Below are 12,964 nucleotides of genomic sequence, written 5' to 3'. Positions count from 1 at the left end.
ATGAGTGACTGGCTGGAGCATGTGCACACAGCTCAACTTGCATGTGCGTACGCGCCGGCCCGCTACTTATGCAAGGCAGGGGTGGGATTCTACCGGTTCGGACTGGTTCAGACGAACCGGTAGCTCCGACAATCAGCTGGGAGTGAACCGGTTCGCTCCGACAATCAGCTGGATCCGCTCACCCCTGCGCTTTACTTACCTTTATCTTCGCAGCTGATTAGCACGGCAGAGCGGATTGCCGTGCCTCAGCTGTTTTAATTCCCTAGCACTAATGCGGAAGGTGAATTTTTTGTTGAAATGCGCACACACGTGCAAAGCGCACAATCACAGAACCGATTATTAAGGATCCCACCACTGATGCGAGGGCTGCGGGCACACACACGTGCTGGCCCACCATTTGCACAGCCCAGTTCCCCCCTTCTCCCTGTTTCCCTCTTCCCCCACCCCAGCGGTTCCCAACAAAGATTGGGGACAGCTGCTTTAGCAGATTTTCTCTTTGGCAGCATCTCTTCCCTCGTTTCTGCGTACCATTACATTTTTGCACCAATTTCCTTATTCTTGGTACAGTTTAAGGTGCTGCTGGTTGTGGCCTTTAAAAACTTAACATGGCTGAAAACCTGGATCTCTTCAAGCTGTCTTACTTCAAATCCTACTCGCCTGTTCAACAAGATCTGATTAAGTGGGCTCTCTCCATATTCCTTCTCTCAGGATCAAGGAAATGGGTCTTCGCAGCTGTTGACCGGGGGGCTCTTTGGTGGAACAGCACTCTCCTGAACCCAGAACTAGTCCTCGCTTATTCGTTTTTAGGAGGGCCATTAAAAATCTGCTAGTGATACAGGGAAGCGGGCATTGTGGGTTGAGACATTTTAAAGCAGCTTCCTTTGGGGTATTTATATCATGTAATGGATGTTTCTAGTGTTAATATATGCTAGTAGAGTAGAGTAGAGAATAGAATGTAGAGTAGAGTGGAGTAGAGTAGAGTAGAGTAGAATACAGTAGAGTAGAGTAGAGTAGAATACAGAACAGAATGTAGATTACAATAGAGTAGAGTAGAGTAGAATACAGAGTAAAGTAGAGTACAGAATAGAATGTAGAATAGAATACATAGAGTACAATACAGAATAGAATGCAGAATAGAATAGAATACATAAAGTAGAGTAGAATACAGAATAGAATGTAGAATAGAGTAGCGTAGAGTAGAATACAGTAGAATACAGAATAGAAAGTAGAATAGAATAGAATAGAATACATAAAGTAGAGTAGAATAGAATAGAGTAGAGTAGAATACAGAATAGAATGTAGAGTACAATAGAATAGCGTAGCGTAGAGTAGAATACAGAGTAGAGTAGAATACAGAATAAAATGTAGAATAGAATAGAGTAGAGTAGAATACAGAGTAGAGTACAGTAGAGTAGAATAGAATGTAGAGTAAGTAAAGTAGAGTAGAGTAGAGTAGAGTAGAGTAGAGTAGAATACAGTATAGAATGTAGAGTAGAATAGAATAGAGAACAGAACAGAACAGAACAGAATAGAATTTTTTATTAGCCAAGTGTGATTGGACACACAAGGAATTTGTCTCCAGTGCATAAACTCTCAGTGTATATACAAGCAACGAGTGATAAATCATGATCATAGTCATCATAAAAAATACATTCATCAAAAATCAGAAGATACAACACTTAGTGATAGTCAAAGGATACTAAATAAGCAATCGCCGTAAATCATACTAGGATACTAAATAAAACAACCTAGAACTAAGGAGTAATTTCCTATCAGGGAGAACACTTAACCAGTGGAACGACTTGCCTCCAGAAGTTGTGGGTGCTCCATCACTGGAGACCGGACAGCCATTTGTCCAGAATGGTAGAGGGCAGGGGTGTCAAACTCGATTTCATTGAGGGCTGCATCACGGTTGTGTTTGACCTCAGAGGGGGACGGTGGAGTGGGTGTGGCCAGGGTGGGTGTGGCCAGCTCACTCGTGTCAGGGGTGCCTGTGGTGGCCCGAGCACTCTGCCAGAGAAAACGCTCCATTTTCAACCGTGACGGCCTCCTGCAATCCTCTGCCAGCAAAGAGGCATTGTGGGCCAGTCCTTCGCTGTTTCCAAGGCAGCCCCGCGGGCCAGATCTAAGCACCTCATGGGCCAGAACCGGCCCCCGGGCCTTGAGTTTGATGCCCCCCCCCTCCAGTATAGGGTCTCCTGCTTAGGTTGGACTAGAAAACTTCTAAGGTCCCTTCCAATCTCCGATTGTGTAATTTCTGTATGCTCAGTAAATTAATAAATTTTAAACATTTCGTAATGTCTGCCTGCTCAGCAAACGAATAAATATTTAAATAATTCATACCAAGTGGGAAATAATCATTATTTGGCATGTCATTTCCCCTGCACTCTGCTTCCCTCTCGCAGTCCCAAAAGTGTTTGCGTTATTTCTCAGGACCGTAGCGAGGAGCAGATTCATCTCCTCAAATGATGTCCTGCAAAAATTCATCAACGCATCCGAGAAGCAAACCCCTTCATCCTGACGTTTTCCTCTTCCTTTCATTCCAGATACAATTAAGCATTAACAAAGTTCTTCTTCCAATGAATCCTTTGGGTGATGGAAAGCAAATCCCGGGTCACGTGTGACAGGCAAGAAACGCTAATAATTCCTTGATTGTTTTGAGGGGGCAGGCTAATAGGATAGCCAATTGTTCTAATGATCCGCGATTAATTTTGGGGGGGGAGGACTTTGCTCATCGGTTGCCCTCAACGGCTAATAGAAAGTGAAAAAAACCTGTGGAACAAGGCCTCACACACACAGAGTACAAGAAAAGGACAGGGTTATTTACACATTCTGCCGTCAAAATGTTGTCTCATTGTCGAGGAGGGATACATTCAGAGGCAGTATTCAGCCGGTTCGGATCGGTTCACCCGAACCGGTAATAGAAATCGTGGGTGGGCCTGTCCACCTGCCCCGGTTCTATGTCAATCTCTTTAGGTACGTTTTTGAGACCAGCCGCATGCACGGAAGGCGCGTGCCTGGGGCAAACCAGTAATAACATACTGAGAAACCCACAACTGGATACATTCATATAAAAAAAGATGTTGAAAGTTTAGAAAGTGTGTAGAGAAGAGCAATGAAGATTATTAGGGGACTGAAGGATAAAACCTATAAAGAACATTTGAAGGAATTGGGTTTGACTGGGGTGACATCAGTGGTAGGTTGCCCCCGGTTCGCACTGGTTCTATAGAACCGGTAGCAAAACCGGCGGGAGTCTCCGCCTACTGACCCTGACGTTATAAAATGAACCGGTAGTAAAGCTAAGTAGAACCCACCCCTGGGTGACATGATAGCAGTCTTTCAACATTTGAGGGGCTGCCCCAAAGAAGAAGGGGGGGGGTCAACCTATTTTCTAAAGCACCAAAAGGCAGGACAAGAAGCAATGGATGGAAAATAATCAAGGAGAGAAGCAACCTAGAATTAAGGAGAAATTTCCTGACAGTGAGAACAATTAACCAGTGGAACAGCTTGCCACCAGAAGTTGTGAATACTCCAACACTGGAAGTTTTCAAGAAGAGATTGGACAACCATTTGCCTGAAATGGTGTAGGGCCGTGATGGGAAACCTATGGCACGTGTGCCACCTGTGGCACGCGGAGCCATATCTGTGGGCACGCAAATGTTGCCCTAGCTCAGTTCCAGCATGCATGTGTGCGCTGGCCAGCTGATTTTTGGGCCTTTCAGGCCCACTGGAAGTCAGGAAACGGGTCATTTCTGGCCTCTGGAGGGCCTCCGGGGTGGTGTGGTGTGGGGAAGGCTGTTTTCGCCCTCCCCAGGCTCCTAGAAAACCTCTGGAGCCTGGGGAGGGCAAAAAGCAGGCCTACCGGGCCCACCGTGCCATCACGTGCCAAAAGCGGAGGGAGCGCAGGGGGGGTCACGCGTGCATGCGCAGGGGGGGCGGGACGCATTGAATTATGGGTGTGGGCACGCACGCACGTGACCCTCCCGTGGTCCCCCCACTTTTGGCACGTGATGGCAAAAAGGTTAGCCATCACTGGTGTAGGGTTTCCTGCCTAAGCAGGGGGTCCAACTCTGTTATTCAGGTCATAGAATAAACTAGTTATCTAGAAAAAAAATTAAGGCTGCATTCATAATGGTTTATATACTTCGCGTGATTAAACTCACTATTTAACATCAGAAGAAAAGAAAAATACAAATGAGTCAATCGATTGAAAAAAGGGAATTGTTTGTCACAGGCTCAATTAATAACAGAGGGAAAGCATAATGTTTTGTATTGTCAGATCTAATGTAAGTTTTTTTTTAAAAAAATTACAGGCTGATTTAAAATAAAACGGTGCCTTTCATAGACAGTAATTAATCTCACACTTTCTGCTTACTTCTTAAAGCGCAGCTCTTAGAGTCGCCTCGTATCTAGATTCGTTTCACGCTCATAAATTATTTGAATCAGCCTTGAATTAGAGAAATTAAGGGAATTAAGGAAAAACATCAATCTGTGTTTGATTTGCAATGGATCAAAGCGGGCAATGGCTTAAATTTAAAACGAAGGAGTTTCTTTTTTTAACATTTTACATACAGTAGAGTTGAAGCATTCTGCCGTACAATAAAATCCCTTTAAAAAGTAACTTTTCAACCTTTTAAAAGAAAAAAAAAACTCTGACCTCTTCATTTTAGAGTAATTACACCGGCTCTTTTTATCTGCTTTAGGAAGGAAATAAAAAGGCATTTTTACCTGAGTCTCTATTCCTTGTTCAAGCAACCGTTTCGCCTGGTTTTCGACTTCGAGTCGAGCTCTTGCAATAAAAAGCAATTCATTTTCAATGACTTCAATTCCAGACAGGTCTATTCCTTGAGAAAGGTAATCTATAAAAAGAACAGAATACTGATGATAATGACCCCAATTCCGAAAATAACAGTGAAACGAATTAAATTTTAAAGCTACTCCGTCATGTGACGTTCTCACGTACGCATGAAATGAACGCTCCAACATTGGAAGTTTTAAAGAAGAAGATTTGTCTGAAATGGTAAATAGGGCTTCCTGCCTGCGTAGGGACTAGAAGGTCTCTAGATGTCCCTACCAACTCTGTCGTTCTGTAAATTCTGTGATTGCTTGACGTGTGTCAGCAGCCACTTTGTCCAGTCTTACACAAAATACTTCAGCAGGCATTGAAAAGCTTGGATTTTACAAGTGCTTTATAAGAATAGTTTTTTTTTTAATAAAAATAGAGAAAATGATGGATGGGATAGTAATAGCAAAAATATATTTCCCATCTAATATCCCTATCACCAGTGGCGGGTTTCACATATTCAGATTCGGGAAGACTTGGCCGCTGACTGGGTTAGTTCAGACGAGATGACTGAGGCAGGCCTTGAGAATGTTATCTGGGAGGAGTTCGATCCTGTGGCTCCCGAGGACGTGGACAGGATCTTGGGATGGCTGAACGCCACCACATGTTTATTGGACCCGTGTCCCTCCTGGTTGGTTTTATTGAAGAGAAACTTTATATAAATTTTTTCCCCACTGTGCTTTATATAGTAGTGGTCAAAATTGTGGAAACCTTTTGAGAAAAGTGTATTTTCTAAAATTAGCTAATAACACCACTTTTTTTTTTTGGAGCAGTACCATTAAATTATATATCAATGGAAAGATAATTTAATCAAGAATGTAATGCAATAACTTTGATGAAGGACTTGCTGTTAGAATGGCAGTTAACAGTATAAAGAAGAAAAGTGAAACGCGTAGGAAAAAAACGAGCTCTACAAAAATAGAAAAAAGGAGATATACAAAAATTATCACATCAGTTAATACTAAGTTGGGTAACCTTTAGCATGAATTATGGCAGAGTACAGAATAGAATGTCAAGTCAAGTCGAGTCGAGTAGAATACAGAGTAGAATAGAGTAGAGTAGAATACAGAATAGAATGTAGAGTACAATAGAGTAGAGTAGAGTAGAGTAGAATACAGAGTAGAGTAGAATAGAATACAGTGTAGAGTAGAATACAGAATAGAATGTAGAGTAGAATAGAGTAGAGTAGAATACAGAGTAGAGTAGAATAGAATAGAATACAGTGTAGAGTAGAATACAGAATAGAATGTAGAATAGAATAGAACAGAATAGATAAAGTAGAGTAGAATAGAATAGAATGAATTTAGCATGAATTACGGCCTTACATGGAGTGAACCAAGTCTTTTAGTTCTGCAGCTGTTCTAATGTGAAACCAAGATTGAATGATGGCTTCTATTAACTGGGTTTTATTGCTAGGTCTCTTTCTTTAGTCGGCTTCATAGATTTTCAATTGGGGTCTTCCCAGGCCATTCCAGCAGTGGAATAGGATTATCTTGAAACTCCCAAAACAAAAAACAAAAAAAAGTGGTGTTATTAGCCATCAAACCTCAAAAATACTTTTTCCCCAAAAGGTTTCCACAATTTTGGCCACTACTGTATAGATAGTTCAACAAATTTCACTGTTTTCCTCCATTAGCTAACCTGTCTCTAAAAGATACGCCCTTGCACTTGGGCCTGCTTTTCTTTATATAAAAGATTCCTGATCCATTCTTTAAATCGTTCAAGATAAACAACAGATAAAGTTGTTTATCATAGCCAGAGGTGAACATCAATCATTGTGACACATGACCCGTGCATCAATTATAAAAGTCATGTCCCAATTCAGCTGCATCTTTGAATCTGCTTTTACGTATATATTTCTGTAGTTCACCTGAAGACAGAGGGTAGGTATATTTTTAAGGAATGAGTACGATTTTGGGTCAAGGTGAACGCTAAAAATCATTCAAGCATGCCTGAACAACTGCCGTGCCAGATTCGGCCGACATATTTTTGCACGCAACAAAATGTCAGCCTCGAATCCTTCATCCGAGGCACTGAACCACAGATGGATTTAATTTAAAGTAGTTTCAACTTAAGTCCACGTGAATCTTCGCTGTCAGCTCCTGCCTCTTCGTTTGACTTCTGCTTGTAGCTACAATCCATCAAGCGGCAATTTTATTGCCAGACAAGAGTTAGCATTTTAGGGGAATCTATGAATGCTTCTGAAGGATTAAAATGGGGGGGGGGGGGGTAGGGGAGGAAAAAAAGGATGCAAAAATAAATAAATAAATAAATAAATAAATAAATAAATAAATAAATAAATAAATAAATAAATAATTTTATTTCTATACCGCCCTTCTCCCGAAGGACTCAGGGCGGTGTACAGCCTATTAAAAGCACAAAGACAGACATCAATTAAAAATAATTAAAATTATTAAATAATTTCGCCTCAGATTTAAAACCCCAGAAATTTAAAATACCCCAATTTAAAATTATTATGTTGATAGCCCGGCCTGGCGGAACAGCAGGGTCTTGAGGGCACAGCGAAATACACGGAGGTCGGAGATCTTACTCATTTCCGGGGGCAGTTCATTCCACAGGGCATGGGGCTCCCGTAGAGAAGGCCCTCCCCCTGGGTGTCGCCAGCCGACATACCTTGGCCGATGGCACCCTGAGGAGACCCTCTCTGTGGGAGCGGACTGGCCTGTGGGAGGCTATTGGTGGCAGAAGTCGGTCTCGAAGGTACCCGGGTCCTATGCCATGGAGCGCTTTAAAGGTGGTGACCAACACCTTGAATCGCACTCGGAAGACCAACGGGAGCCAGTGCAGCTCGCGCAGGAGGGGTGTTACATGGGTATGCCGAGTCGCACCCATAACCACCCGCACGGCCGCATTCTTTAAGAATACGGTCATTCCACGCCCCACCTAAAACACCCCTCCGGATAATCTCTACTGCCACCTACCCCTTCTGTGTTCCCACCCCAACCTCTCAAGAGCATCTAAAAAGGACGGTAAACAAAGCACCCGAGCCAAGCTTTTTCTCCCAGACTTCAGGGGACAAAAGGGGAAGATTATTTGGAATTTAAAACAAAGCTCCTTGCTGAGCAGAAATGCTGAAGAAGCTTCACTACGGAAGCAATTGTTCTATCTCCATTCACAGAAACGCTGAAGTCGAGACAGGAAATATATCTACAAATATAAAAGGCTGCTGTGTCACCTATCCATAAAACTAGGAGCAGAAAATACAAAACCTACTTGTACTATAGGATAGGACAGGACAGGAAAGAATAAATGGGATGGGGATGGGGATGGGGATGGGGATGGGGATGGGGATGGGGATAGAATAGAATAGAATAGAATAGAAAATATGGAATGGAAAGGAATGGAATGGAATATAGAATAGAATAGAATAGAATAGAATAGAATAGAATAGAATAGAATAGAAAATATGGAATGGAAAGGAATGGAAAGGAATGGAATGGAATGGAATATAGAATAGAATAGAATAGAATAGAATAGAATAGAATAGAATAGAATAGAATAGAATAGAATAGAATAGAATAGAATAGAATAGAATAGAATATATGGAATGGAGTAGAAGGAAATCAAAATCAAATCAAATTGAATCGAATAGAAAATATGGAATGGAATGGAATGGAATGGAATGGAATGGAATAGAATAGAATAGAATAGAATAGAATAGAATAGAATAGAATAGAATAGAATAGAAAATATGGAATGGAAAGGAATGGAATGGAATGGAATATAGAATAGAATAGAATAGAATAGAATAGAATAGAATAGAATAGAATAGAATAGAATAGAATAGAATAGAATAGAAAATATGGAATGGAAAGGAATGGAATATAGAATAGAATAGAATAGAATAGAATAGAATAGAATAGAATAGAATAGAATAGAATAGAATAGAATAGAATAGAATAGAAAATATGGAATGGAAAGGAATGGAATGGAATAGAATATAGAATAGAATAGAATAGAATAGAATAGAATAGAATAGAATAGAATAGAATAGAATAGAATAGAATAGAATAGAATATATGGAATGGAGTAGAAGGAAATCAAAATCAAATCGAATCGAATCAAATAGAAAATATGGAATGGAATGGAATAGAATAGAATATATGGAATGGAATGGAATGGAAAGGAATCGAATGGAAAATAGAATAGAATAGAATAGAATAGAATAGAATAGAATAGAATAGAATAGAATAGAATAGAATAGAATAGAATAGAATGGGAAAGGAATTCTTTATTGGCCAAGTGTGATTGGACACACGAGTCTGTCTCTTAACTGTTCTAAGTGGAGGATTTCCTGTTATGGATGAGAAAGCCCATCTTACTTCGATGGGACTGACAGTCCCATTCATTTGGTCCTGCCGATGGAAATTAATTCAGAGAGCTATTTCTTATTGGTGTTCGGTCAATTCCCAGATTTTAATTTTGCCTCTTCCTCTTCACAGTCTCCTGATGAAAGGCAATTCTTTTTGTTGTCGTCGTTGTTGGAGAAAAAGGAGCAGCTCTGCCTTTTTTCGAATTACCTGTTGGCGTTTTTGGTTCCTTCACTGAACAGCTGGTGTTCTTTTAAATTTTTTTTTTTTTTTTTTTTTTAAAAATTCATTTCATTTTGATCTCAGCAAAGCGTGGCAAGAATAACAAGCTCATTCGGAGCTTTGAAGCTAGTGAGACACGATCTTCACAGATACCTGTGTGTGTTATTTTATTATGACCTGGTCCTTTCCCCACAATCTTTATGCATCGTCTTTCTGTTCTTTTCTTTTTTTCTTTTCTTTTAGATCTTCACTAAGCTTTTTGCTTTTTTTTTTTTTTTTTTTTTTGGTAGCCTCATCAGTTTCGTCTGTCATTCTATTTTTTTCTCCTGCATAGAATTGTTTGCAATTATAATGTGCTTTCTTTAGCAAACCTACTCCTTTCTTGATCTTCTTTTTTCTGGCAGTTTCTTTCATCACACAACCTTACTTATCATTCGCTTAAATTGACCAATATCTGGGTTTTTTTTTTTCCCAAAGCTCAAGATACACATTTGACAATACTCTTGTTTTAGTTGTTGTTTCTATTTGATTGTGGCTGTGTATTTGGCGATAATTTCTGGCTATCTTTAGAATAGGAATAGGAATAGGAATAGGAATAGGAATAGGAATAGGAATAGAATAGAATAGAATAGAATAGAATAGAATAGAATAGAATAGAATAGAACAGAACAGAACAGAATAGAATAATGGAATAGAATAGAATAATAGAATAGAATAAGGTTAGAATAGAATAAGGTTAGAATAGAATAGAATAGAATAAGGTTAGAATAGAATAGAATAGAATAGAATAGAATAGAATAGAATAGAATAGAATAGAATAGAATAATGGAATAGAATAGAATAAACAGAGTTGGAAGGGACCTTGGAGGTCTTCTAGTCCAACCCCCTGTCTAGGCAGGAAACCCTACACCACTTCAAAGAGCCTTGGTGGTACAGGGGTTTAAAGCACCCTGTTATTAAGCTTATTAAGACCAGCTGCCTGCAATTACTGCAGGTTCGAATCTCGCCAAGGCTCAAGGTTGACTCAGCCTTCCATCCTTTCTAAGGTAGGTGAAATGAGGACCCAGTTGTGGGGGCAATAAGCTGACTTTGTATAAATATACAAAAGGATGAAGGCTATTGCTGAGCACATTGTAAGCCGCCCTGAGTCTTCGGAGAAGGGCGGCATATAAATCAAATTAAAAAAAAAAAAAAATGGTTATCCAACATCTTCTTAAAAACTTCCAGTGTTGGAGCATTCACAATTTCTGGAGGCAAGTTGTTCCACTGGTTAATTGTTCCAACTGTCAGGAAATTTCTCCTTAGTTCTAAGTTGCTTCTCTCCTTGATTAGTTTCCACCCTTTGCTTCTTGTCCTGCCTTCAGGTGCTTTGGAGAGTAGCTTGACTCCCTCTTCTTTGGGGCAACCCCTGAGATATTGGAAGACTGCTATCATGTCTCTCCTGGTCCTTCTTTTCATTAAACTACCTTAAAAATTATCCACCTAAAAAGACTTTATTCAACTGTGCTAAAGTATTGTCCATCTGGGTGTTTTTCTGAACTACATACATACACCACCTGATGGCATACACACACACACACACACACACACACACACACACACACACATATATACATATGTATATACGTATACATACATATATATATCCCTCTCTCCCCCTCTCTGCCTCTGTCTATCTCTCTCATCTATCTATCTATCTATCTATCTATCTATCTATCTATCTACTTACCTACCTACCTGTCTCTCCCCCATCCATCTACCTACCTACCTACTATCGGTCTCTCTCATCCATCCATCATCCATCCATCCATCCATCTACTTACTACCTACCTGTCTCTCTCTCTCTCTCTACTTACCTACCTACCTACCTGTCTCTCTCCCATCCATCTACCTACCTATCTACCTACCTACCTATCTGTCTCTCTCATCCATCCATCATCCATCCATCCATCTACCTATCTACCTATCTGTCTTTCTCTCATGCATCTATCTATCTATCTATCTATCTATCTATCTATCTATCTATCTCTCACCCTATCTGTCTCCCTCTCTCTCATCCATCCATCCATCCAATCCATCCATCCTTCTATCATCTATCTATCTATCTCTCACCCTATCTGTCTCGCTCTCCCATCCATCCATCCATCCATCCATCCATCCATCCATCCATCCATCCATCTATCCATCCATCCATCCATCCATCTCACCCTATCTCTCTCTCATCAATCCATCCATCCATCCTTCTATCATCTATGTATCTCTCTCTCTCTCCCTCCGTCCCTCCCTATCTCTCTCTCTCTCTCTCCCATCCATCCATCCATCCATCCATCCAGAGAGAGAGAGAGAGAGTTAAATAAGGAGACAGTATCCAACTTAGCACACATTTGCTCCATATTCCTGGAACCCCATATTGTTCCAGCAAATTACAATCAACTTAAAATAATCCCACAAGAACAATCCATTTTATACATGCCCCAAGGATGTCCTGCTTTGATGTAACATCAAAACTATGCTCCAAAACATAAGGAATGCCTCACAAACTTTCCTCAAACGTAGGAGCAAGATGACTGCTCGTTCTCATACCGAGTTTAATATTAAGCCAAATCAGCCATCAGCTCAAATCATACCCTGGAACATTAATAATGCACAATGGTTGCATTTCCCAGTATGGGTAGAATATGGTTTTTTAAATCATTTTTATGATGCATTTTTAAGTATTTATAACATTACCACTTTAAATACAACATCCTAAAAAGAAAAAGACTGGAAAAATGAAAAAAAAAAAAAAACCTTTATGAAATTCTGAACACATCTTGAAAAAGGCAAATTACATTAAGGAACAATGTGCTAAGAGATTGGTTTCTAACATACTGCCAACAGAAATTCAATCCGAGCAGTGGCACAGCTGTTATTCCTGCAAGTGCACCGGTTCTGTTTTTACTGGTGCATTTTTGTCTGTTACGCCTGCTCTCTTTCTAAATTAGCATTCTTCAATTTTTCATGTTATTTTTTTGATAGCCATAATTGTTGGCTCCGCCCTTAGCGAAACCTTCTTTGGTTGGCCATTTCTTTTCCAGAAAGAAGTCCGGTTTTTATTTTAAAGAATCCTGCTAAAAGCCCAGTCTAAAAGTCAAGCAGAGAAAGAAAAGAAACAGAAGACAAACAGAAGACTAAATGCACTTGCGACAATCGTCTTATTCCTTACAGCTAGTCCTTGATTTACAACAGTTCATTTAGTGACCATTCAAAGTTACAACAGCAATAAAAAAAAGTGACTTATCACCCGTTTTTCACACCTATGATCGTTGCAAAATCCCCATGATCAAAATTCAAAATTCTTTTTTCTTTGAAAAAAGAAAGAGAATCAAGGAAAATAACACAATTAATTGATCATCAAGGACAAAGTAGATTTGGAAACAAAGAGATGGGGGAAATAATACAGGAATACTATACACAACTATAAAGTGGCAAGGTACTTACAAAAAGGCAGGAAATATTTTTAATACTGAAACGTTAAATGTTTTGATAACCCTTTTGCAAACTTCTGACAAGCAAAGTCAAGAGGGAA

At 39.9% G+C, this 12,964-nt stretch overlaps 1 protein-coding gene across 1 annotated transcript in view; it reads right to left on the bottom strand.

The window, feature by feature from the left end:
• The window catches only part of COG5 (component of oligomeric golgi complex 5), a 156,665-nt gene that overhangs the window by 100,197 nt on the left and 43,504 nt on the right, over positions 1 to 12,964 (bottom strand). The window contains exon 7 of the mRNA XM_070946699.1: positions 4,729 to 4,859. Within this exon, the coding sequence (XP_070802800.1) occupies positions 4,729 to 4,859 (131 nt within the window). The remainder of the gene's footprint in view (positions 1 to 4,728; positions 4,860 to 12,964) is intronic.

The sequence above is a fragment of the Pituophis catenifer genome, unplaced genomic scaffold (genome assembly GCF_029215685.1).
Source record: "Pituophis catenifer annectens isolate HBS135680 unplaced genomic scaffold, rPitCat1.0.hap2 SCAF_7, whole genome shotgun sequence".
In the NCBI taxonomy this organism is placed as follows: domain Eukaryota; kingdom Metazoa; phylum Chordata; class Lepidosauria; order Squamata; family Colubridae; genus Pituophis; species Pituophis catenifer.
Note: the sequence above shows the minus strand (reverse complement) of the source record. Positions and strands in the feature narration are given on the sequence as shown.